The sequence below is a fragment of the Microcebus murinus genome, chromosome X (genome assembly GCF_040939455.1).
Source record: "Microcebus murinus isolate Inina chromosome X, M.murinus_Inina_mat1.0, whole genome shotgun sequence".
Classification (NCBI taxonomy): domain Eukaryota; kingdom Metazoa; phylum Chordata; class Mammalia; order Primates; family Cheirogaleidae; genus Microcebus; species Microcebus murinus.
This window is the reverse complement of record NC_134136.1, coordinates 57239792-57267326: the sequence shown is the minus strand read 5'-3', so window position 1 is coordinate 57267326 and position 27535 is coordinate 57239792. Positions and strand designations below refer to the sequence as shown.

The following is a 27535-nucleotide window of genomic DNA, read 5'->3' as shown; positions in this document are numbered from 1 at the left end:
CTCCACTTCAACTGCAGCCCCAGCCCCAACTCTGTCTCCTAAATATGTGCCTTTGTGCTCAAGAAAAGGAAAGAATGACTATTTCCTAGCTAAGATTACCTTATGACTTTTGGGTTGTTTCCCCTCACCTCTACTCTAGAAATTAAGAAAAGTTCCTAAGGCCACCCAATTTCTAGTAGCCACCTAGATAGAATGATGGGGAGAGAAATGAAAGTTTTCTGAGTTATGCTATGCAGCACCTAAAATGCATCTCCAGTTAGTTCTTATTTGTTTTTCTCAGTTAAAGGAAAATAAAATCTATCTTTTGCTAAAACTGCTGAAGACCCCAATCTGTGCCCCTTCCTCCCTGATGCTGTTGTCTCCCTCTAGAGACAGAAACAAGTTACTACAAGCTAAAGCTGCATTTAAGTAGGAAGTGGTAAGGGAAGGTTAAGAAGCTGGGGGTGGGGTGGTGGATATAATCCCAGGGAAGGATAAAGAGACTACAGAATAGAGAAGTATTGAGATTCATGGCAGAAAAAACTGTGAGAGACTGGCCTTCAGATGTTCCCAGTCCCTGGAAGATGCCCTCAACTCCTCCTTCTTCCTCACCCCTCCTATTCATCCTGCATGCTATCCTCACTGACCCTAGACTGCTCCTTGCAAATAATCTATTAGTGAGTCCCACTGAGGATTTAGGAATTTAGAAACACTTCTCCAGCTCCTACCCCCGTCTGCTTCCGAGTAGGTCCTGGAGCCCCCGATTTGGGAAGGGCAACAGGAGGGGTAACAATTAAAGGTCAACCACATCACACACAGAATAGGTGGAGCAGGGGTTCAGGATAGGCTCATACCCCTTAAGTTTCCTTACTAAGCAGGCACCTATCGGCTGCTGGGTATTTACTGGGTGCCCATCCGGAGGAAGCCGTGTGATTTCTCAAGAAGTGTATCTGAGAAGTGACAGTAGCTGCCAAGACTCATCAAATATGCCATCTACCTACTTCTGCTGATACATGTGAGAACAAATGATACTGCCAGAAGGAAGCAGAAATCCTTTCCCAGTGACTCAGAGCCCCAGCTATTAGGACACAGGTGGTGTTTGCATTGCATCTTCCAGTTGAAATGTGCACCTTTTCACAGAAGGGAATCTATAGGTAATCAAATAGATCAAAGACCAGAGTCTGGACCCTGGGCAAGGGATCACTCACAACATCATAGTGACCACCTAGGAAATGTCTGCTGTATGTCAGCATAGTGCTAGGAGCTTTGCAAATGTTTATCTCTTTTAATCTTGTTCAAGCTTTGAAGTCAGACCATAAGGGGTTGCAATCCTTGCTTATCCACTGTGTAACAGTGAACAAGTTACTAAACTTCTCTGAGCTTTTGTCTTTAAAATAGAGATAATAATACCCCAGAGAGCTGTTATGGTTAAATGAGATAGTTTATGTTGGGTGACTGGCATTTGCAAATGGCAAACATGTGAATAAAAAATAAAACACATCTTTTGATACCTGAGCCATAGAAGACATTTAATATAATGACATCCTTATTTATAACCCAAAACTGTAGGCATAAAATGTATCCTTTTAAGAGAAATCAAGTAACTTTCTCACAGCAACACTCTAAGAGCAGGCCTAGGATTCAAACCAGTTGTGTCTCTTCCCACCCAGTATTAGTGGGTATTTCGCAATCACTGGGAAGATCATGTTTGGCTGGCCTGACCTAGTCATTATATTTAAACTAAAATTTGAAGAAAAAAAAGTCCTTGGATTAAACTATGTAGAGTGGGAATCTAGATCACTGTGTAGGTTGTTTGTGTATCTTAGGTCCTTAATTTTCCTTTTTAAAACCTTTTTAAATTATAAGAGTATTTAAGAACAAATTTTATACAAACTTTGGAAAACAGAGAAAAAAATAACTATTATCCCACTACCTTACTGGAATCTCTAACTTTATCATATTGCTGAATTGTCTTCCAGTTTTTTAGAAAAACATATTAGACACAGCTATGATAATACCATTTTCCATGCTGTTACATATTCTTCATAAACACCATTTTTATGGTTGTATACTACCTAACAAGTGGATATGTCACAAAGTTTATTTACATTCCACTATTGTTGAACATTTAGGTTGTCCTAGTAGATAAGTGTGAAAAACAGGAATGATGTTGCTTTTACGATTGCCATAATCACCCTCAGGAACCCTCAGGTTTCCTGCTCTATCAATGCTCAATATGCTTTCAGTCATTTGATATTTAAGCCTGATGAATGTCTGCTCTACTGCTGGAGGTACATTTGCAAGAGTAGTATTTTCTGCCGGCTTTCATCACCCAGATTCTGCATTTCATCCTCAGGGTGGTAAAATGTGGGCTAACCTGGGAACTTAAGCTCTAGAGCATTATTTTGCGAGGTAGAAATGTCCTTTGAGGTGCCAACAAGTAATTCACAAAGGAACTTTGGGATGTCCTGCCATTGGTGAATGGAGGTGTTTGTCTGACACCCTGGCCAGAGGAGTGGGGTGTCTCATTGGCAATCTCTCCCCAGTTCTGGAAAATGATTCTGCTGCAGCACAACCAGAATTGGCCTCAGCAAATCGATTGGGTCCCATCTCCAAGAAAAGATCAAATTTGTATGTAAAGTGGGCCCCAGGGTCCCTTCAACTTTAGTTTTGGCTGCTTTACAGAAGCCTGATTGTTTGAGGCCAAAGCCAATGCCAAGAGTGAACTGGGGAGAGAATTTCAAGTGGGTCAATCGTGCTCTTTCCCTGGGAAAACAAGCCTTTTGGGGGCCCCATTCCTCCAGACCTCAATGACGTCTCTCCCAAATGCCTTCATATAGTTGCCCACTGCCCACTGTCACTCTCAAAAATTGCTCTGACATACTATCTCTTGGGCAAGGGGGACAAGGGTGAAGGAACATTTAGGATACCTCCTGCATTTTGCAAACTCAGCAGCCAGCTGCTTTCCCCCTACCCCCACCCACCTCTGACACCCGAGGATTTCTGAAAGGCATTTGAAGGGGGGGCACCAAGGGCAACTATAGCCCCACAGAATATCAATAGTTACCCAAAAAGTCCCACCCTTCACATTGTACAGTTATTTCTCAGGGGGAGTGCAATGAAGTGGGCTCTTATCTGGTCAAAAAATTATACCCAAAGATTAACTATTTATTTCAAAGTGATGTGTGACTTAAGTAAGATCATACATGTAAAGAACTGAGCCTAAGGGCCCAGCATCTGGAACGTACTTCACATAAATTAGCTGCTATTGTATAAGTAATAGAGCTGGTGTGGGCAGTGGTGTGCTGCAGGGGTATGTTGGGAGACAGGTCTCACCAGACTGGAAACGCAGGGGCAGATATAAGGCTCTGCACTCGAGTTCAAAAACCAACTAAATACACAATGGGCGTTCCGAAAAGAACTTGGGTTTACTTTTTCTTCTTCTTTTTTTTTTAATAAAAGGGTAGCTTTAGTTGAAAGTAATTCCAATGTCAATAAAGTCTTTGTGTGAACTGTGTGGCGCGTGCATGGGATTTGTGAGTGGTACAGGCATATGTGATGGGAATATATTGTGCTGTGTGTGGAAAGTATGTGATGCATGTAAAGTGTGTGTGTCTGTGGCTTTGCATGTGCGCATGCATGGGTGTGGTAATGTGTATGTATGGGTGTGTTCATGACTATGTATGTGTGTACCTTGGGTGTGGCGTGGGCTTCCAAAAGAGGGAAAGTCAGCCATCCAGGACGATATTTATAGGGGCATAGCTGGAAATCCTTTTTTGGCCATGTCATCGGGCATTTGTAACTTGGAGCATGTTCAAAGAAGAGCAGCTAGACTGGGTAGGGGCCTTGCAACCATGTGGCATGTTAAACAGATGAAGGAATGGGAAAGATTGGCCCGGATAAGAACAGGCTTGAGTGGGGGATGGGAGAATGAGGACGGCTGGCACTGTGCCCTAGGAAGGAGGATCGTGAAGGTCAGCACCAGGGCCAGAAGGTGGACACTCCCAGGACATAGATTTGGATTCAGGTTAAGGAAAAGCATTCTAACTCTTATAGACATTGTTGCTTATAGATGGGAGTGGGCTTCCTTGTCTAATGCAGACTACGTCCCATGCAATTATTCATAAAGGAGCCTTCATATCCTTGATCTCATTGGAGTCACAGAACAACCTTTTAGTTCAGGCAGGAATAAAATGGTTCCCCCACCCTCTTTTCAAAAGTAGGATGTTAGAGCAGTAAGGCCTTAAGACGTATTTTATCGAACTCCCTTATTTTTTGACTCAGAGGATCGCATAAACTTAAAAAATGTACAAAAGAAAATATTAAATTATCTGTGTGTATGCACATATCTTTCCTTCTCAGAGACCTTGAGGCTGGTCAGAGACTGTGCTTGAACTGGTAGAGCATGCTGTAGTCTCTAAGCAGGAGGTCAAAATCCTAGGATGGTTCTCAGCAGGGTGTTGGGGCTGGCAAGGACTAAAAACAGATCTCTGCTGAATTAGGTTGCTGAGGCCCCTCCTCTCCCTACCTCCCCTCCCCTGCCCGTGAGGGGGCAGAGGAAAGAGGAGACAACTCCAGGTTTGGTCTATGGCTGGTGACCAATGACGCACTCTAACCAATATAGATTTTGGAGGTGGAGACTATGGAAAAACAGGTGGCTGTGGGGGCAGGTGGCAGGCTGCAGGGGGTGGGGCTTATCAAGGGGGAGTGAAGGACAGTGTAGGTGGGGGTCCTAGGGAATCTCAAAAAGAAAATATCAGTCTCCTGAAACTTTAAGGAGGAAAAAATTATAAGTTTCTAAAATGTACTTTGTAGAACCAGTTCCAGGAAAGGGGTGAAATGTGACCCACATACTTACATCCGTGCTGTGATCTTTGAATGCTTATGCTCTCAATTCCATAGGAATAGGGGAACCAAGCGTTGATCTCAAGTACTCAAGCTAAGACCCAGACTAAAGACTCCAGGCCTCTGCCATTGGGCAGTTTGGGTCAGTGGGCAGTTGGCAGACCCAGATGTGCTGCCAACTTTCTGGGTGACCTTGGGCAGGCCTTTCCCATCTTTGGGCTTCAATGTCACCATCTCTTAAATGAAGGAGCTGAATTCGATGACTCTAAGGGGTGCTGATATTCTGTGGTTGACATTGGAACAGGGCGACAAGCTTCAAAGCAAAAGAAACCCCCACCTCCTTCTTCGGGGTCCCAGGAGCCTGGCTACTTCTGCCAGGGACGTTCATCCTTAGGCCTTTAGGGCCCTTGGGTTGCAGAACAGCACTCCTAAGTGTCTGGCCCCAAGGCTCTGGCTGTCCCTGTAGGCGACTGAGCCAGGGACTCCGCCCCTGAGCTTGCCCCGCGCAGAGCCATTAGCGCGATTGCTGGCGGTTCCCGGCAAAGCTGGTGATTTATGCGGGGCCTCGACGGGGCATTCCCTTGAGCCAGGAACAATTAGCTAAAAGCCAGCGGGAAGGGAGGCGAGGGGTCGGTGAGCCAAGCCCAGGGAGCCCAGCCGGGGCTGCAGCCTCTGGCCGCCCCTACCCCCGGGCGGAGCACCCTAGCCCCCCGACTCGGTGGGCCCCACTCACCACGGCGGGGGCGGGGCTCAAAGGCCGACGCGAAAAGGCAGTCCAGTATCCACGCCATGACCCGCGCCGAGTGCCGGCAGCTCGCAGCTGACCTCCGCGTCGTCCCCCGCACGGGCCGCCCTAAGTAGCCCCTGGTGACCACGCCCTGGGCCGCACCCTGCACCCAGCTAAGAGTCACCGGACACCTCGAGCATGTCACAAAGGGGGCAGGGCCTCAGGGGAGCCCCCCCTCCCGCTGGAGGAGAGGCCGCTTGTCCAACAGCCCCTTGCCCCACGCGGAGGGAGGCCAAGACACAGCTCCTGTCCCGGGAAGGTCTGACTCTGAGGGCAGGACCCTGCCCCTACCCCAGGGAGCCCAGAGGGTAAGGGGAGATGCCATCTCAGCCCTGGTGAGCCCCGAATCTCAGAGGGAGGGAAGGTCTCTGGCCCCCGCCCCGTGCCAGGCGTCCTTAATCGGGCACATGAAATAAGCCTGTCCCCAGAAGCTGGAATTTGAAGGCGAGCTGGCACACCTGTCCCAGGGAACCTCAGATCTGAGCGTGAGACTGTATAGCAGCTCTAGAAAAGTCTACAGTTTAGCGGAGATGTTATCTCAGCCCTCAGGAGGCCCACACTAAGCAAGAAGCGGTGTCTGTCCCTGGAACCTTGAATCCGAAGGGGAGGCATCACCTCAGCCCTGGGTAGCTCCAAGTCTGATTTTAAGTCACTGCTCTATTCTAGTAGACCAAGAATGTGAGTAGGAGAAATGATTTTTGCCCCCTACTTCCACCCCAAGGAGCTCAGAATCTGAGAGTAATTTTACTGCCCCTGCCCTGGGAAGCCTGTAGGGAAGAGGGAGATGCTTTCCTTCCTGGGGACCTTTGTTTTGAGAGGGTTGATCACCTACTGAGATAAAAGAATGCAGTGTCAAGTGGGCTTAAATGCTGGGTGCCCCCCAGTTGCTGCTGTCTTACAGATTCCACTGCCTATACTTCTGTTGGGGCACTGGTATAGGAGGGGGATCAACATTTATTTTTAGAAAGAATTTGATATTTCAATGGTAGGTGGTACTGTGTTGGATTTTCTTGCACTTCTTTTATGGCTTTGTATTTTTTAATTTTAAACAAATATTGGGGCATATGCCACAGCTGGTTCAGTGTTTTGGACCTTGGGTGGTGGTAAACTAGCCCTGCCCCCCAAATCCTGGGGTAGAAACAGCCCCATAGGTGGACCATATTGGGCAGGAAGGGCTTCTAAACAAAATTTTCTTTTCTCTTCAAGCCCAGGGGCCCAAATTAATTTCTCTCCTGATTCTCCATTGGTAGCTGTACAGATGTGACTCCATGCCTTGTTTTCCTCCATTGGGAGAATGGGGCTCTGTCGATCAAAATGCTAGTGAGGAGGTAGAAAGAAATATGGAAAATTCTCTTTCAACAGCTCGATTGTCAGCAATCACGAGCCCTTTGGGGAGAGCAGTTATTACATTTGCTTTGCTAACCACTGATATTAGCATTAATGCTGCAAAAGGGGCACATAAAATGGAAAAATTGCCTATACTTTGCCATGCAATTCTTAGAAAAGCAGAGCTGTAGTCAGAGTTTAAAGGCCTTCCACTCATTTTCCTTCCTTTCTGGGAAACATGGTACCTCTCTGCCTTTGCACTAATTTCTAAATCATTTCGAGTTTTCTCTGTTTTCTAAAAGCAATCAAAGATAACAAACATTCATCAGACCTGCTTTTTTTTTTTTTTTTTTTTTTTTACCAATTTCTGCTTTACAAATACTGAGTCGTCCAAGCCAAACAAGTCTGACATCTAGAAATGCCCAGTTTCAGCCTATAGATATTGAAATCTCAGCCTAACTTCGTCCCAGGAGCTTATCCAGCACCAGCTTTTGAAATAGCCTCAATGGGTTCCTTTTTTTCCCAACTGAATGAGCTACTTCTTCTTCTTCTTTTTTTTTTTCCGGCTCCCTCATGGCACAAAGGCTGCCTGGGCCAATACTCCGAGGGTCCTCAGTAACTGAAGTGTCCCTGCTTCTAGAGCAGCTCTGCCTGAGGGACAAACTCATGACAGCTATCCTTTGTTGCCTTTTTCTCAAGAGATGTAATGTGAAATAAACAAAGCTAAGGACATTCAAAACTAGATTGGAAGCTGAATTCTACTATGTAGTAGCTTGTAATCTTGGGAGGGTTATTAATCTCTTTTAGGCTTGGTTTCCTCATCTGTAAAATGAGGATATTAATAGTTATGAATAAGTTCCAGGCAGACCAAAGTATTTAATATCTACTTTTTTGGAAAAGAAAAGAAAAAGGGAAATATACAGATCGGAATTCTAAAACAAAGTTATTTAGTAATCAGGTTAGCAGTTCTCCCCTCTACTTTTTCTTTGACCTGCTTACTCTGCCACTTAATCACTCAGTGTTAAATTCCCTTTGAAAATGTTTATCCTTAACTAAATGTCACATAATAGGAGAATGCATTCATCCATCAATCCCTTAATTCATTCAACAAATATTTATCAAATGTCCTCTAGGTGCCAGATATTGAGTTATGCAAATAATGTTGATTCGCTCAATGAATTATTGTGCAATTATTTTTAAGTGTATGATTTGGAAGCTTATATGATAATCCGATAATACATTTATGATACTTTTAAATGATAAAAAGCAGAATGCAAAATGTGTGCACACTGTAATATAAACACTGCAAACAAATAATAAGCCTATACATAGGAAATAAAGGCTAAAAAGAAACACACCAGAATCTTAATTGTGATTGTATTTAGGCAATGCAATTATGGGTAATTTTTAACTATTTTATTATTTTCATATTTTAGCATTTTCCCATTTTTTTTAATAAACATATATTATTTTCTGGATTTGATTTAGAAAAAGAACACTACTCATAGAAAAAAATCTATGACTTTGTCCCGGCTGAATAAAGGACTAAGCTAGACAGGGGAATGACTGGGGCTTTTAGGTTGGGGTTGTGCTAGTGGCACAGGGCACTTGGGCTGGCTTTGCTGACCCAGAAAAAGTTGAGGAAGTTGGTCTGTGAGTAAAATGCAGAACTTGCTTCCTGTGCAGGGGCATATAACCATTTATGGCTCCCCCTTCCCAAGGATGCAGGGATCCTTAGTGCCCCCATCAAGCAGCCAGGAAGCTGCTGCAATTACAACCAGGAGCCTGCAACTACATCCTCTCATCCTGAGGTATGTGATCACAAAGCGTACTTTGGGCATCTTTATCCTCACCCTGACAGTCCAAAGCCTAGAGCTAGACAGCTTTTTGCATCTTAAAGGTCTCCCATTGTAATTTCAATTAAGAACCAAGCACGCTGCTTGTAACTTAGGTCATTATCTGCCTAGAGGTCTTTGGCCATAATGATGAAGTCAATCTGGGGGCTTGTTGGCCTTGAAAAGGTAGGCTTCAAACCTTCTTATCTTTTTTCCTAAAGCCCCAAAGTGCTTGGCACCCAGGCAAAGGATTGCTAATTAAATGGGACTCTAGGAATCAGAAGCTTTTAAACTTTGTCATGGATCAGTGTTTCCCAAAGTATGGTCCATTGAACCAGATGTATCAAAATTACTTGGAATGTCGTGTAACAACACAGATTCCCTCCTCTCACTCCAGTCTTATTGAACAAAAATTTCTGGTTATGGGGACCAGAAAATAGCATTTTTAACAGACTCTCCATAAGGGCCTTTATGCCCACTAAAGTTGGAGATACTTTAATATAAAGGAAAGAAGTCCATGCCAGCAAACCCTCCACAACATCTCTTCCTGTTGCACGCCAGCTACAAGGAACACTGAGGCAACCATCTGGGGAAATGAATCACTTTAATCCCACTCTACTTCCTTTGGGTGCATGGGGAAATACATAGCATGGGAAATTGATCAAACCTTAAAACTTGACTCCTGACAGGGTCTAGGTGTGTTCAAAATGAGCATACTCCATATAGGTCAACCATTTGGATTTTCTAAGAATCCTTATGTATATGTCTACATAGTACTTCCCAGTCAGATTATTTCATTTGAACTTCCTACTTGTTGGGTTCTTTGTGTCAGGCAAGAGACAGCTGAAACACAGTGGAAAGAGCAGTTAAAATATCAGGAGCAAGGCTGGACTCACAGGCTGACTGGCTGGGTGAATCTAAGTATGTCTGCTTCCCAACCTGTGCCTTAGGCTCCTCCTCTATAAAATGGGAAAGCTCAGTCCTTCTGCCCACTTCCCTCTGCAGGTTGTTATGGAAGTCTCTGCATTTTCAGCAGTGAGATAACAAAGTACCCCACCAGGGGACCATGGAGGGAATTGGCTAGGTAGCAACCCTGCCTTCCAACACCTTCTTTTGAGAAATACTATCAAAAGGTCCACATGGAGTACACAGGGACCATGTGTACTCTCTAAAGGGAACTCCAGGCTCCAGGACCTCAAGACACTGCCTCCCTGCTTCTCGGTTTGGGAAAGATTTAGCTGGGCTCATGGTGAACATATCATTGAAATCATGGGGGACCTTTGTGAGACTTCTTTGAACCTCAGAAGTGTTCCCTCATTTCTCAAATGGGGTTGTACAAAGAAAACTTGAATTCCTTTCTAGCTACTTAACAGCATTCTTAGGATATACTGCTTCCATAGCAGTTACTTTTTCTTCTGTAGCTCCATTACTTCCAAACATTTTCATATCACCAAAGCCTGACAAAGTCCTGGCACCATCTTTGTGAGATAGAAATGGGAAAAAATTATTCCCACCTTTTTAAAGTTAGAAAAGTGAGGCAAAATAAGTGACTAGCCCAACGTCACCCAGGGGAGGAGAGATGAGCTGAGACCAGCTTCCACATCTCTCTCCCCTTGCCCATTCTTTTCCAGTACTCTTTGCTAGATCTCAGGAGCTGTCTGTCACTGTGCTGACACCACTCCGGAAAATGCAAGTTTCATCCTGACACCAGAAAGACAGAGCTACGATTACACTTCAGTCCCCAAGGAGGCAGAGAAATTGCTTTTAGTTGACAAGTGCAGCTCCCACACACGTACCCCTCTGGTTGAATGAAAAGATAAAAATCAAGTTAAAAATCCCAAATGCTCACTTAATTTTGTAAAGCATTTTGCTCTTTGAGCTAGGGGTAGGCAGGATGAGAGAATTTTTCAACTCCAGGAGTCTCGACAGGGTGGGGTGGGAGGAATAGTAGGAATTAAGGAGTCAGAGAAAAAAATGTCAGAAAGAAGAAAAAGTGGGGAGTGATCTTTTAGTTTTGTGCTATAATCAATAAGAGAAAATGGAGTTATCTGAAAAAAGAACTAGAAATAACTGAGGTGTGTGCTTATGCTTTTGGAAAACTACTAGAAATTTAAGCCACTGAGATTTCCATTCTAGATGAAAATTCTGTGCCTTCCAGTAACATGAGTCTGGGGGCTGGGCAGGGGACCATCCACTTTCATGTGTTATAAGAGATTTCCAGACTTGTGGCCAAAGAAGCATTGCTCTTGAGCTTTACTAGCTCTGAAGGTGATCTCCGCATATCACTTGCCCACATATGTTTAAGTGTAGCAGCTCCCAGTGTGCTTTCATATCTATTTTCACACTTGACTGTCATATATTTTGGGAGGTTGATAGGACAGAGATTAGCACACCTCCATTTTATAGATGAAGCCACTGAAGTTCAAGGAAGGGAAGTGACTTGCCCAAAGTCATTGCTTTTTTATGTTTGTAACCTGTACTTGAACCACTGTCTGTGCCTCCTTCTCTTGTGCTCAGCTCCCTCTTATATTACCCACATCCAGACTAAAATCTGGTCTTTAGACCTTTATATCTCCTGACCCCCTTTGAACTCCAGAGACTATAGACTTTCCCCTTGCTGAGAATTCCAAAGCCCTTAGAAAGTCTGAGAATCATCCCAACTAAGAACATCCTTATTCTTAGAAGATGCATTCTGAAGTATTTAGAGACGAAGTGTCACAATATCCGCAACATATTTTCAAATGGAGAGAGAGAGAGAGAGCGATCAAGAGAGAGAGAGAGAGAGAGATCGCACGTGCGAGAGAGATCACCAGAGAAAGAGAGAGAGAGAGATAACAAGAGAGAATGGGAGAGAACAAGAGAAAGCACACAAATGTGGCAAATTGTTTACAAGAGTATGTACAAGTATTTATTGTGCTATTCTTTCAACTTTACTGTATATTAAGAAGTTTGAAATACAAAATTAGAGGAATCTCCTCTTAGGCAGAAGCTACTAAAATCTGGGAGTCAGTGGTGCATCCCCTCCCACAGGGCTCCACCTGAGGACTCCATCATCATGTCCCAGCCCCAAGTACAGAACTAGCTCAGCAAGAGGGGAAGGCTAGCTCAGTATTTTTTGTTTTTGTTTTTTTGAGACACAGTCTCCCTTTGTTGCCTGGGCTAGAGTGAGTGCCGTGGCATCAGCCTAGCTCACTGCATCCTATGAGTGGTCTCAATTTTGTAGCTGGAGCTTAGGTGCTTGGAAATGGCTGCATGTACGGAGTGGGAGTTTAGAGTGAAGGATTTGGTGACAAAACAGCTAAATTGGAGCCCTAGAGAAGGAATCCCCAAACATATTTAAATCAGAGTTAGACATTTTCCAAAGATAATTGATCTTGAAAATTTCAAAATTTGCTTACCAGGACTGAAAGTGTCATTAGTGATAATCTAGTCCAACCTCCTCACATCACGGTGTGTGTGTGTGTGGGGGGAGAAACACTGAAATCCAGAAAGGGAAAGTGACTTACCCAACACCGCCTAGCAAGTTAGTGGCTGAAAAGGCACTAAAAGTGAGGTGTCCAGCATCTTAGTCCAGGGCTCGGTCCATTACATCACACTGCCATCCCACCTTGGGTTGGTGGGTTCTCGAAAGGTCATCTGCCCACTCCAGGGCTTGCTCTCTTAAGACCAGCATGGCACTTGGGGGATTTGCAGTCATCGACAGTCCCAGCTGCTGGGAGCAGAGCCAGGGGCCTGAAGATGGCACCTGTCACATCCCATTGGAATGAATGACCTCCCTCTGAAACTGAGACAGGCCAGGCGGAATCTGGGAGCGGCACCTTGAGAGCAGAGTCAGTCTTGGCTCTTGTGGCTGGTGCGCCATGGACATTCAAGGCAGAGAAGGTCATGGAAAATGTCCTGAGAACTGCTTGCCGGAAAGTTTTCCACCTCTCTTGGACCACAAGTGATTTATTGATTATTTTGGGGGCAGCCACTCTGGTTTATTGGTTTAGCTGCCATCACCATGAGGGGGCGGGGTGGGGGGCTGTCTGCCTGCCACTTCCCCTGGTCTGTCTGCTTACAGGATTGGTTCATGGGACAGCTTAGCTGGACCCTCGTGAGCTTGTTGGGATTAATGGCATTTGACTGTAGAACGTGAGAAATCACATCGGTAGCTGTGAGTGGGGGTGGATGGAGCAAGCAGGAGGAGGGCAGAGAAGAAGGGAGAAGAGCAAAAAGGGGAGGGAATAAAAGGAGAAGGAGAAGAGGGAGAGGAAAGTGCAGTGAAGGAATTTTCTTGTGCACTAACTGCTGACATTTTTGAGCCTGTAGTTTCTCTCACTTTTAATAAACCCCTCCCGTTAATTGCCATTTGTCAATGCAAATAAGTCTTTCTCCTCCACTATAACTCAACCCTGGGACAACCCAATCTTAAACAGAGATGCAGGGCTAGCTTCAGAGCCCCAGTTTCCCTTAGCTAGGGGGTTGTTTGCCCTTCCCTCCCTTTGTTCCTCCATCCCAGGCACCATAGAGACTGCAATGTGAACACCAGAACTGGCCCTGGGACAAAAAATGCTGATGACTCACTATCTTCTGGGTTGCTTTGGATCTGGCATTCACCCAAGGCCCCCCTCTCCTGCCTTCTGGGGCCCAGCACCTTCCCCTACTTTCAAGCACCCAGAGTTTATAACTGTCATGCTGTTTCACCCTCCAGATCCCAAGAAATTTGTCAGAGACTAAAACTAAGGGGCAAGGCAGGAAGGCGCCATCAGAGATGCATCTGCCTAGGACCAGAAAGCAGCCATGCTAGGGAAGAGGGGCTGTAGCTGGGGCCAGATCAAGTGCCAGGAAGGCCATCTGATGCATTCAGCAGGCTCTGTACACATGTCAAAGAACTGAAGATCAGGTTATATTCAGAAAGTCCTTTTCCTTGCCCTCAATGGGGGAAGCATTTGGTCAGATCACAGGACTCTAGGCCCCCAGTGCCTTAGCAAATAAGAGGAAAACAAGTCTCTGAGAGACTGGACCCTGACTTTGTTTTCAAGAGAGGTTCTGGAGTGCCAATGTCAGCAACAGGGAAGCAAGAGACTGTGTAGCGTGGGTACAGGTCATGGACTGTAGGCCCTCCTCAGTAGGTCAGGGTCTGGGGCCTGTATCCTGGGACTGAGGCTAAAGCTCTCTCTCACCTCCCTAGGGAAAGAGCCTCCAAAATATCCTCCAAATATATTGCCTTATCTTGCTGTCATCAGAGGCTGTTCTTCAAATTTACTCAGTGATAGTGAGATGCCCTGAAAGGTATAGGGTCAGGAGTGGTGATATTAGTGCTCAAGGCCAGGTTCAGGGACTGAATACAGAACCTTGACCCCTCTGGTTTTTTTGTTTCCTTTCCACATCAAAGGAAGAAGGGACCCTCTCTGGGACCCCCCTCACTGGCATTCTGAAGCTCAGCCCCTCCTTCTGCTGCCATCTCAGCCACCAAGGAATTTCTTACCCTCTTGTACCTTCAGCCTCTCCACTTCCATTGACTCCTTCTCTCTGCCTATGCTCATCTTAGCCTTCCCCATAAAGCATATTTCCTTCAGCCTGTTCTACCTGCTCCTGGGTCTTTGAAATTTCTCAAATGTGTGTGGCCCAGCACCTTCCCCTAATTTCAAGCACCCAGAGTTTATAACTGTCCTGCTGTTTCACCCTCCAGATCCCAAGAAATTTGTCAGACTAAAACTAAGGGGCAAGGCAGGAAGGTGCCATCCACTCAATATTTTACCTATTCCTGCTCTGGAAAGCCTTCATAGCTTCCTAATTCTACATGCAGTGGCCCCTTGTTGGTTCTCAGTTCTCTTGGCCACTTGGCAGCATTTGCCACCCTGCCATCCCTTCTTCTTATTGATTGCAAGTCCCTCTTTTCTTAGCCAAAGCTCCCAGGTGTTAGCTCTCAGAGTTCTTCTTCTGCCTGTTCAAAAATTCTCTCTCTCATCTGCTTATTCATCGTGTCTTCTTCTTCCCCGTAGCCCACAAGGACATTGAAACGCTCTTATATGGAAACAACCCTCCCCTGACCCTGAATCCCCTTCTAGCTATCATGTGGCCTTCCTTTCTCAGCTTTAGTCTTTAACACCTTGAAAGAGTATTCTAGATGTGCTCTCCTCACTTTTCCCACCTTCCACTTTTTCCTCTGTCCATAGCTAGATGGCTTCTGTCCCCTCCACACATGCACATACACACATCCTTGGCCCTTCTCAATGCAGTTACTAATGTACTTTTGGAGGCCTAACCCAAAGGGCACATCTCTGTCCTAATCTGATTTGCATTTTCTGCAGAATGTCACATTGTGAATCTCTCTCTATTTATCAAAACTCTCTGCTCCCTTGGCTCTGAGGACACTGTGCTATACTAGTATACTTACCTCTCATTTCTTCCCATGGCTCTGCATTCTGTTCTAGTGCTCTGAATGGACATATCCCTCAAGGTCCTGTCCTTAATGCCCCATATGCCCCATTCTTGTGGGCAGGGGGTTCATCCACTCTGATGGCCCTTATCTCTCTGGATCACTTGCACCACCCAAAACAGTGTCCTGCATATAATAGACACTTAATGTTTACCTAATTGATTAACATTTGTTAATTGCACAGTGCCCGGCACATAACAAATGTCCTGTAAAGACTATTATTGGGGTTTTACAGTTTACAAACATTTCTTGTATATTTACCTAACTTCATCTTCACAGTAACCCTGTGAGGTTGATACTTTCTTATTCCCATTTTTATAGATGAGAGAAAGGGAATGGAGCTAACATTTGTTGTCTGCCAATTCTATGCCAAGTGCTTTATACACATTTTAATTTAATTTTCACAACAGCACTGTGAAGTAAGTGTTCCCAGCCACATTCTACAGATAGAAAAACTAAAGCTCAGAGAGGAGTCCAAGATCACAAGGAGTATATAATTTACTTCCTCTGCTATTTCATTGTTCTGTAAATTTGATCATACCAAATTTAGTGAGCAATACTGGGAGGCATACAAAAGGTATCACAGAGTGATATTATAATTATTGTTTATATACAAGTTTTTTTTTGGTTTGTGTTTCTATTAAATTTAATGTCAAGAATATAAAGAGCTGAAGAGGAAAATAAAACCCTTCTATTTCTAAACATTTCTACCTTTCCCCCTGCATATTATAATATTAATAAAAGGAACTTATTATTGTGTGCTTACCATGTGCCAGGCACTAAGTTTAACTTTTTACGTGTGTGCTTTCATTTAATCCTCACCACAACCCTAGGAGGTAGGGGCTGTTATTATACATAAAATAATTGTGCCTCATAGGAGTTAAGTAACGTGTTCAAGGACACCTAGTTAGTCTGTGAGGTAATTGAAATTTGAAGTCAGGTTGGTCTGACTCCAAAGCTAATATTATTTCAATGATACTAGACTGCCTTTCCAAGACAATTGGGAAATCAAGGCTCAGAGAGATTGTGACGTCAAGTCTCCTGACTCTATATATTTTTTTTCACTTTGCTCCAGCTGCAAGCATCTCTTTGTCGAGGGGTCTGTTTTGTATTGTCAATAATGCTTATATATCTGTGGTCTGTCTCCTCAACCACATTGTCAGCTCTGCCAAACCTCTTTAGATCCCCCACAGAGGGTTCTCACTAAATACTTGTCAATTGATAAGCATGGGGCTCTCTTCAGTGGAGAGAATTATTAATAAACCATCAGGCTTAGACAAAGCCCTTCTCATCTCCAAAGGAGTTGAGCCCTTGGTGCTTAGGAGATGTATCAATTACTCGCGTTCCCGCAGCTTGAAGTCAGGAGCCCACACTGCCCGCCTCCGCACAGCATCCATTCTCCAGGGAGCCTCAATAGCGTCAGAATCATTTCACCGAAGGCTAAATTATGTGTGTGACTCTGGGAGGGTGAGGTCTCTGTAAAGGGGAAGAAGAATGCGGGCTGTGCTCCTGCATGCAGATGGGCCCTGGATGTTCGTCACCATCTGAGATGATGTGTCAACCTCTCGCAGCCACACTCTATAGAACCAGGTCTAAAGATTGATTGCTACTGTTATTGTTGGGAATATTAATAATAGTTCTTTCATTTGTACAGTGAGCTTTCACTTACGCAAAAGGTTCCTGCACAACATTTCATTATTTTTAGTCTGTGTTGGCCTTCTGAAATATCTTTTGGGCTTCAATATTCCCCAAAGAAACAGTCCTATGTCCAGCTTTTGGGAGTGGGAGCCACCCTAGGGAAACAGAGACAGCTGAGACCCTGAGAAGCGGAACCTTACTTGACTGGCTGGAATTAAAGGCCAGCAATGGGTCCTGCTGAGCCATGAAACATGTTTGGAGCCTCAACACAGATCCCCAACCTCCTTTATTCTCTTTGCCTGTTCTCAGAGCTGGCAGGATCTCCCAGGCCGAGCAGAATCTTTAGTTCCTCCCACAGCAATCAGAATTCACCCTTCCTTGTCCCTTCTTCCATCAGTGGCCTCAGGGACACTTCTGTTGAAGCAAGCTCATCAATTATCTCTTCCCCTCCTCCAGACCAATTTTCTCATGCATTTGTATGAGTTATCTTAGCATCCTGCAAAGAGACAGGCAGTAGTAATAATCATAGCTAACATTCATGCAGTTTTACTATGAGCCAGGCACTATAATAAGCACTTTACATGTATAATTTCTCTTCATCCTCACGATAGCTCTATGAGGAAGGTTTATTAGGATCCTCATTTTAAGTTGAGGTTCCGAGTGAGTAACCAACCCTCCCAAGGCCACACAGCTAGTTAATACAGAGACAGGATTCAAATCCAGGTCTGCCTATGAGCCCCTTCAGTATTCTGCCTCTTATATTTGTCTTCCATTTCCCAGATACAAATGGTGAGACCCAGAGATTGGAAGGCCATATGGCATTCAGAGGAAAGAGTATCAGGAAGTCAGAAAATAGGTGTCCTCCCATTTCTGCCAGTAACAGGCTAGATGACTCTGGGTGAGTCACTTAAAATCCCCTTTTTCTGAATCGGTAAACAGGGTCCACAGTGTGTGAGATTCAAAAGAGGTGAGCGAGCCAAGGAAGGTTAATCTCCTCCAAATCTATAGAGTTTAAAAACACCATGCAAATGCAAAGTGTTCTTACCATAATCCTTAACATTATTATTCCAGCCTATTCATCTACCAATGAACTTGGGATAGAGTCCCAGCTCTGCCCCCAGATTCTGGTGCCATTTAACCGCCAAGACAAATGGTCTCAGGGAGTCAGGGGTGATCCATTATCTGGATATGGATTATTTCTCAGGAGTAAATCGTTAGCCCTGTCGGGTGGCTGATGAATTCTCCCACTGCACCTGGGGGCTCATCACTCTGCACGGGACGTGCAGGGAATGCAAGCAGCACAGCAGCTGGAGTCACAGTGTGACTCTGCAGACGGGGTCCTGGGGGCAGGGAACAAGGATGTGCTGGTTAGGTTCCAGGGAGCAGCAACAATCCCACCCAATGTTGACTGAGAAAACAGATGATGAACCCCGTCCACGCACAGCCCAGCTCAGGGCAGAAAGTAACCCCTGCTCCTTTCTGATGCTTGAAGCATCTTTGCAGAGAACAAAGCACAAAAGAAGCTGACAGATTGATACACAAGCAGCTACTGACAGAGAGATGAGAAGAATGGGCCACAGAAAGAGAAATGGAAAGAAAGAAATGGAGAAAGAAAGGGATAAAAATACAGACAGGGAAAGAAGGAGAGAAAATGAATAAATAAAGTATGAGAGAAAAGAGACACATAGAATAAGAGGAAAAGAATAAAAAGAAAAACCCAGAAAGAGGAGCTAAGAACAAAAGGAGAAAGAAAAAGAAAAATAGGTTCAGAAAGTATCCCTCCAAAAAGGAAAAAGATACATAGAGAAAGAAAGAAAAATAAGAAAAAATGAAAATATATGGGAAAAGACAAATCTAGAGAGAAAACAAACAGAAACAGAGGAAGAGAAAGGGGGAGAAATAAATAAAATAGAAAAATAAGAAAAGGATATACAGAAATTTTTGAAAACTTTTACTAGAAAATGCCACAGCATAAACAGTGAGCTTGAAGAAATGAGTTTTTTGCTCTTGAAATGCTTTTTAATGAAAAAAATAAAATTTAAGCAGTTCAAGTTGTATGCTATAATTGACTCTTTAAATAAGAAATAAAAGATTTTTTGGGGAAAAATATGACAACCAGAGACAAAGAGATACAGTGAAAAAAAAGGGATGGGGGATGGAGGATGACTGGAAGTATATAGATGAAGAAAGTTGAGAAATATGGAAGAGACAGGTCTATAGGGGGACCAGAAATATTTTTCCCTTCCCTCCCTCTCTCCCACTTTCACTATTGGTCATTCTCGTGGGGTAAAGTACTGAAGGCAAAAACAGAAAGGTAGAAACAATCACTTACAAGAAATAAAGGCCACAGATAGAGTTCTGAGCACATAGAAGAACACATGCACACACAGGCATGTGCACATACACAACCCAGCAAAGTCAGCCAGACACAGACACACATTCTGAGGCAAACGGGCACACCTGGAAAGACTTGAGACAGGCAGAGACGGAGCCACAGCAGAGAGATATCAACAGAGCCAACCTGCACACAAGGATGCACACGAGCAGACACTGACAAGGATAGGTACACTGCTGCAGAGGATGACACAGAGGCACTGCAAAAGATGCACCTATGAAAAGATAGGCACATAAGCAGATAACAGCCAGGGTGGGAAGAGGATGTTTGGCCTAGCTCTGTTCCTTCTCTCTTCTCTTTGCCTTCATGAAGTACCCTAATAAAGGACATTTACCTCCCTCGGTCTCCTGCCCTCAGGATTTTCCTCTGGGCTTTGTGACAACTGGTAGCAATATGTTTTATTTAAATAAACTCACTCCTGCTAATGAATCTGTTAGTTACTATGTCACCCTCCCCAAGGAACTGATGTCCCTTACCAGTTTAAATGATCATATCCAAAAGGCCCCTTCAGGCATGAGTTAAATGGTATAATATCAGGCCCTGTGGCTAGTACAGAGTTGGAGTCTGTCTTGACTCTTACTCCAAGACTAGGACTCTATTTCCCCAGTCTGCCATGATCTTTCTTAACTTCACTGGACTTTCTTTTACTCTTCTGCTGAATGAGAGGACTGTCGTAAGAATCCCCTGGCTACAAAGTGTTTATTGCAAAAGAAAAGTTTGAAAACCTCAGGGTTATACAGGGCCAGACAAGTTCTAAGGGTCCTTCCAGCTCTGACATTCTGGGATTCTATGACTAAGAGCTAATTCGTTCAAACCTAAACCCACAATAATTGGACAGAACTTGATTGAATTTTCCAAGCAAACATGGCATCACTGTCTGCCCCAATAAATATTTAGCTTTGGCCCCAGTTTATTGATTTTTGCAGAATCAATATTTCTTGGCTTAGTTTCCAACACTAACTGGTATACCCATGATGATATGAAACATGCAGGCTCAAAATGCCCTCTGAGGAAAGCCACAGATGGTTGTTGGTGTGTCCATCTGGCTTGGGCTGACACACAGACTGCACCACCCCCTCTGGCTAGTGCTGGGCACATGGAGGGGTGAGACAACTGCCTTTGAAAGGGGCATACTGTTTGGGTAGGTGGATCCATTTGGCCTAAAAGCTCAGGGATGCTGTAGCCAACTGATCACAAAGAGAACCTCAGTGAACAGGGCTTGCCTTGTGCAACTAAACTTTGATGATAAGAAACATTCCTAAGAGCATCTGCCTCACTTAATAGTCATTCATTAATTCATTCTACAGCGAGTGCTTTTTCTGTGCCAAGCTCTGTGCTAGAGCTAGGGAAACAGACCCAAACAAGATACAGTCAATATCTCTGAAGTATCTCATCTAAGAATCAGAATGTGATACAGTCAGGGGGGCAATATATGAGCCAAATCCAAGAAATATTGATGCTGCTCAGCATTAACAAACTTAGGCTATGGATAAATATTTATGAGAAAAATAATTTGGTAGGATTATTACTGTATATGCACACTTTTAATTATTACCACTGGCAAAACTGATGAATCAGAGAGCTTTTTTGTATGCAATATTCAAGATCCATATAAGTCTTGTAATTAGTTCAGGTAAAATAACTTGATTGATTCCTAAGTACAATTCTAAAAAGTACAAGTTAACTTAATACTTTTTGTTTATCTTTTAGTGACACATCCTTGTTTTATTTATCTTCTAGTTACACATTCTTGGTGACAGGGTTTCATTTGTTGGTGATGGTTTGAGAGCATTGTTTTTTTGGAGAGAATTAAGGCATTACTGGAAGAGAAGAGAAGATTAATTCCTCTCTTTGATGCTGCTGTGACACTAATCCTGTAACTCCCAAACAGACACACTTGTATAAGTTTGTGAGTTTGTTCTCTTGATCATTCATTCTTATGCTTATTTAGTCTTTCATACATCCACCAACCATACACTAAGTACCTTGTCTGACGAATGCACTGAGCCAGGTACGGGGACACTGGACATATTGAGACATAGCCCCTGCCCTTGAAAGCTTATGCTCCATAAGGGGAACCAACAAATAACTCGAGGATCTTATGATGAGTGCTGTAACAGAGGTATGAACAAAGGGAAGCCAAAAAGAACAGGGACTAAGAGATGTGAGGGTAGGTAGGAAAGCTTTAAAAGAATAGGTGATCCATGATGGGGCATGGTGGAGGAGGTCTGAAGGTTGGTCCTACTCATCACTGTGGGGCTATACAAAGCCATCCTCATTCCCCAAACTCTTTTTCTTTTAATTAGTAGAATGTATTTGTAAGAGCCACAAAGGTACACAACAAGCAGGTCTGTCTGTGGCTAGGATTAGCCCAGTAGCCTGCATCAGTTTAACTGCTTTGATATAGGATGAAATATAGCCACTCTTTACGAGAACATAATGGGAAGAGAGGGGTACTCAGAGTCTGGTTTCTATCCCCTGACCCAGCTTCTTGAAACCAGACTTTTCTTGCCCACCTAGCACCCCTATCTAGCAGAATTCTTTTTTCATGGGGGAAAAACGGTTTGAGTAGTACTGGGTATGATGGTAGCTTTCAAATTATTCACATTCCAAAGGAGCTTTAATGATTTCTAAGATAATTGGTTGTAGAAATAAGTCCTTCTAAAAACCCAGCAATAGAATGTTCGTGATGCCACAGGATGATTCAGAGCATTTGGCCTTAATTACTTTGATTGTCCGCCAGGATTTAATATATGAATATTACATTGCGATCCTCAATTTAATTTCTTGTGTAAATGGATTGTAGCAGAATCCTGTAGTCCTGGAACTGGCACATAATTCAGCGTGGGAGACACTATCTTAACTCATCTCATTACTCAAGCCATTTGTTGTCCTTCAGGCTTTGACAGTCGGGAGATGGGAAAGTAGCAGAGGTGATGTGATCTCTCAACCTGGGTCCAGACAGACATGAGCCATAGTCTCTACCGATTACGTTGTTACACAGACACAGACAGCACTTATTTTCAGAAGAAAAAAAAATGTTCCAGTCAATGTGCAGCTGTGTGCCCTGATCTTTCTTAGCATAATGAAGTAGAAAAAGCTGGATGTGCATGCAAGAGACCTGTGTTCTAGTCTTAGCTTGGCCACTGACTTGAAGTATGACCTTGGGCAAGTCACTTGGTATCTCTGAGCTTCAAATTGCTCACCATTAAAGAGAGAACTGCATGATCTCCAAGTGCTTTCCAGAGTGAAAGCTTTCTGATTCATTAGTAGCACATGGCAAATCTGACAGTCTTGGCACCATGGCTGAAAGAGGGTTGTTTCTATCCATCCTGTGAATAATAAGCAATTCCCCAAGAATGGGCAAGGTTTGAGAGAAGAGAGGGAAAAAGGAAGGGAAGGTGGAGGGAACAGCCTTGCAACTTTAGTGAGGTGTCCCTCAGGGTCCAGGTGAGCTTGTTAAGACCTTGGCAAAATTGGGCTCATTTGAGTCTGGGAAGCATGATGGAAATTAGGGGAAGAAAATTAGACTGAGAAAGTATTAAATGGGAAGCTACAGTACTGGAGAATTTATTTATAACACATGTAACAAAGAACTTGCATCTTGAATGTATAAAGAATTCCTATAATGAATATGAAAAGGGCAATCTAATAGGAAAAAAATGGACAAAAGACTTAAATAGGAATTGTACAAGAGTATATCCAAAAGGCCAATGAACATATGAAAAGATATTCAACCTCATTAGTCACCAGAGAACTGCAAATTAAACCACAGTGACATACCACTGCACACCCACCAGAATGATTAAAATTTAAAAATCTGACAATACTTAGTGTTGATAATGATTTGGCACAATGGGAGAGTGTAAATTAGTGCATACTTTGGAAAACCGACAGCATCTAACCAAGTGGAACATGTGCAGACTCCATGATTCAGTGACTCCACTACAACAGAAATGCAAGCACGCATGTACCAAAAGCCAAACAAAAATAACCATAGTAAGTGTTAGTCATTATAGCCCCAAACTGGAAATGGTCCAGATACCTATTGATGGTAGAATTGGTAGAATGGATAAATCAATCGTATCATATTCACAAAAGGGAATACTATACAGCCATGAGAAAGAACAATAGAAACTTCATGCAACAACATGGATAAGTCTTGTAAACATAATGTTGAATGAAAGAAGCCAGAAACAAAAGAATACACACTTGTTGGCAAAACTATAATGTTTAGGGATGCATGCTAAGATATAGAAGTATAAATAAAAGCAAGAAAGTGAATTATGAAAAATCAGAATGGGACTTTTCCCTTTTAGGAGGGAGAAAGGAGCTGTGATTAGGGAAAGGGCACAAATTGGGCACTGGGGTGCTACTGATACTTTATTTCTTAACTTTGTTAACTATTAACACAGGTGTTTCATTGAACAAGCTGTACATTTATGATTTGTGCACTTTTCTTTATATGTGGTATATTTCACAATTTAAAAAGATAGCTTTAAAAATACAGGGATAGGAAACAGCCAAGGACAATTTTTTGTCTCAGACTAATGTGACCTCAATTTCTATCCATCCTCTCAGGACCCTGCTCCCAGGTAATGGAATTTTACACTTTAGACTAAGAGAAGGCAGAGATTGTGTCTCATCCCTCTCTGTATCTGTCTGCCACAATTCTCCATCTTTAAAGCCAGCCTGACCCAAACTTCTTCCTTACATCTGTCAGCCAATTGGCTGGAGTCCCTGCTGTAATCTAGACCCCTTATCCTTTCTGTTATCCTTCAACTATTCTTGTTCCATTTGAGTTCTGTCTTTCTCCTGAGTCTTTATTCTGTCTTCCCTTTGCAGCCTTGACCCTTTGAACAATGGCTGAGTGACCCAACTGAGTTTCCTTGGTTGGAACTTCGGTAAGCCCTCCCTCTCTAAAAACTTGGATGCCTACTACCTTCGCTGTGTGATTTCCTCTGCTCCTGGCCAACTCAGGTAGGGTATCCACTGCTATCCCTCCCCCCAGATCTTACAGGGCTAAAGTGCTTTGTCCAAAATCCTTGGGGCCAGATATGTTTCAGAATTTGGGGAATTTTATCAAGGTACTCGTGTGCATTTGCCCATATCACATAATACCTCTAGCAGGTATTATGCTAGCAGGTAGCATAGGCCCCCATAATTAAATGCATTAATATTTTTGTCATGAAATATGTGAATATTCATACTAAGTGGCATAAAGAATGACTATCAATATCTTAATATAAGTTAAAATGAGTTTGAGCCTCAAACTTATGTGAAATTTTCTGGTTTTCAGAGTTTTGTGGATTGGGAAATGCAAATAAGAATAAATGATCTGTAGTAGGAACCCAATGCTTTTTTGGTAGATGGATGGAACCATGGAAGCATGGATGGATACAATGCATTATATGTGTTTATCCTCCAAAATAAGTGGCAAATGTAGATTTAACAAGAGTCTTCTTAGCCTTAACCCCAAGAGTGCCCAATTGTAGTCACATTATATTCCACTGCTGGCAAAAGGAACACTATTAGAAAACTCCACCACCTAGATCTGCTACCAGATTATACATGGCTTGCCTTGCATCAGGTGGCCACACCTGGACCCATCAATGGCCACTCCTGTGCATAGAACAGCCAGCCTTTTTCTTGGCTGGGGATGAAGTGGGCCTAACTAGAGAAGGGAAAGTTATGGGCTTGGCAGATACCTAGGTCTAGTTTATTGGGTCCAGTGTGAAAGAAATGGATGGGCTGCATATATCCCTTTGAGGTGGCCCTCCTTAAATAGTATTTCTCTTAGCCAGGCTTTGCAAAGATGTCCAGTGGCAATGAGTTCAAGATCACCCTTTCCAGCAAGGACTCAGACTGCAGTGGATTTATGTTGCTAGTAAAGGGTGTGCTAGGTGTTTTCCACTTCCAACCACCTGGGGGTGGGGATACTATATCCCATTGTGCTGGAATGCTCCAGAGGCAGAGCAGGGAGTTACATACAGGAGAAGCTGGCAAAGGACTAGAGAGTGAGTCAAAGGCAAACCTTCAGGCTTCCCCACCCAGGAGACATCAAGGAATCATGGGAAAACTCGGCAGGAAAAAACCACACAGTCACTTCCAGGACCAATGTCTGGAGGGGAACCCAAGAGGGAAAGGTGGATTTGAGGAGAGGGTAGGGGCCTCAGCCTCCGAGCTCCAGAACACTTGGCTGTTTGCTGCTAGAGAGTGGAGACTGTGAGGTTCCAGCTCTGTATCTCCCACAGCAGGGTTCCAGCCTTTTCAACCTCAAAGCAATAGGACAAGACTTACAAATTCTACAGTCTCTTACTGTTCTACCTTTCGGAACCTTTGAATCTGTGATTCCCTTTTAAATAATTGTTTCTCACAAGGGTAGTGCATGCTCCTTGTGGAAAATTTGGAAAATCAGGTAAATAAATGAAAGCTTAAGCTCACCTATCATCTCACTTCTTGCACATTTGATTGTATTTCCTTTTTGCTCACTTGTGATTGTTTTCTGTCTCTTTATAAAACTGTGGTTATGGAGTCTTGTATTTTTGGTTAGACACTTAAGTACATCGTGAGCATTTTCCATGTCATTTCAAAAGCTGATGCTAGCTTAATTTGAACATCCTCCAGACATTGTGGGGCACACTTAACAAGTATAAAATGTGTACTCTGCCCTATGGAATTTACAAATCAGGTTAAGAAGATGAGAGTAATATACATGAAACCAATAGTGAGAAATACAAAATGGAATATAATTGAATATCATTTGGGGGTTTAGTCTGGAAGGACTGTAAGAATCCAAAGGAAGGAGAAATTAATGTGGGCAGCACTAGATGAGGGAAGACTCATGAGGAAGGCAGGACTTAAATTGGCCTTTAAAGGATAAGAAGAGGAGAATTAGGAAAGCAAAAGCCTCAAGGATACAGAAGCAATGGGGGAAAGCTGGATTGAGCAATCAAAATCCCTTTATCCTTATTGTTGTTGTTGATGATACAGAGCTACTTATGGCCAGGATTTCAGTACTCTTCAGGGGCTCATCTTACCTATGAACAAATAAACCCAGGTCTCTAACCTAAAGGGGATTTGGAGGATAAATGCATGACAAATGAAGCACTCATAGTAATGTTGCAGTAGCTTGGGCTCAGATCTTTTTCCATTTAGTAATTGACTTGTTTCTTTGCTGCATCTTGAACATTGATGGCTCAACTGTCATGGTGCTAGTGACCAGAGTCCCCAATTGGACAACTTCCTAGGTAGATAGCTGGTTATATGACTCCAGAGCCCTTGTGACAGTCAATTCACTACTGTGGGATTGGTAATCACAAGAAGAAAGTAAACAACGAGAGAAAGCCCATGGTGCAAGCCTTTTTCTTCATTCACTGAAGACATAACTAAAAACTTGTTGGAAAAGTTAATTAAGCTATATCTGTGGTCTGAAGATCTCCCCAGTGGGACTAGGAGTTTCCCAAGGACAGAGAACCTGTGGTTTGAAGAACAATAGAAAGGCACATGAAATACAACTGTTCAAGATTCGTTTATGATGCATCAGAAATGCCTTGCTTATGGTCAGGAGACTTGCCATTAACTAGCTGTATGCTTTTGACCAAATTCCATTACCTCTTGAATTTCACCTCAGTTTTCTTCCTCATCTGTAAAATGGGAACTATTTCAAAGTTCCCTTTGGCACCAAAATTCTATGAACCTACGATTTCTTTGGACCACCACATCCTTTCAGATTTCAGGAATCCCCTACAACAATGCAAATAACCCTGAGAAAAGGCTACATCTTACCCTGTGTTGCCAGTCACCACCATACCTGGGAATCGAAGTCCTTTGGGGAATGGGACCAGGAAAGCGAGCAGGCCCAGCCTGAGGGGAGAGGCACAGAAAGAAGTGGGTGGGCCCCAAAGATGTCACCAGTTAAGCAGAGGGAGGATCTTGATACCTCCTTCTCTATCTGCCTGTCCCCTGACTGCCCAGCAGCAGGCTGTGCCTGACTGCATGCCTGCGTAGGTGCCTGCTCACCACAGAGTGCCCTGGCTGCCAGCATGCTATTCCAGGCCAATAGGAGAACCCTGAGGTGAAGTACCCTGGGGCCAATCATAGGTGGAAATGTTTCTTTAATGGCCAGAGAGACTGTATCTTTGGCTCCTTTTCATTGGTTCAGACCAACTGAAGGCTTTCTCGACTCTCAGCCAATGCTGAGCCATCAGCCAACAGGAGTGGGCTTGGCTCCTGGATCTTGTTTTCCTCTGGGGCTGATGGGTAGCCCTGCCTCAAGGGCTTCCCTGTCTCTCCGTCATCATCCT

The 27535-nt window shown here is 43.6% G+C and overlaps 1 protein-coding gene and 1 long non-coding RNA gene across 2 annotated transcripts in view; one reads left to right on the top strand and one right to left on the bottom strand.

Moving 5' to 3' along the window:
• Positions 1-5673, bottom strand: part of ARHGAP36 (Rho GTPase activating protein 36) — a 30091-nt gene extending 24418 nt beyond the window's left edge. Inside the window, exon 1 of the mRNA XM_012764740.2 lies at positions 5558-5673. Within this exon, the coding sequence (XP_012620194.1) occupies positions 5558-5615 (58 nt within the window). The 5' untranslated portion in view covers positions 5616-5673. The remainder of the gene's footprint in view (positions 1-5557) is intronic.
• Positions 5674-5799: 126 nt separating this feature from the next.
• LOC105871426 (uncharacterized) lies at positions 5800-10586 on the top strand. Its single transcript, XR_012915928.1, has 3 exons — positions 5800-5946; positions 8624-8748; positions 10404-10586. It is a non-coding gene; the product is annotated as an uncharacterized LOC105871426 (long non-coding RNA).
• The last annotated feature ends 16949 nt before the right edge of the window (positions 10587-27535 follow it).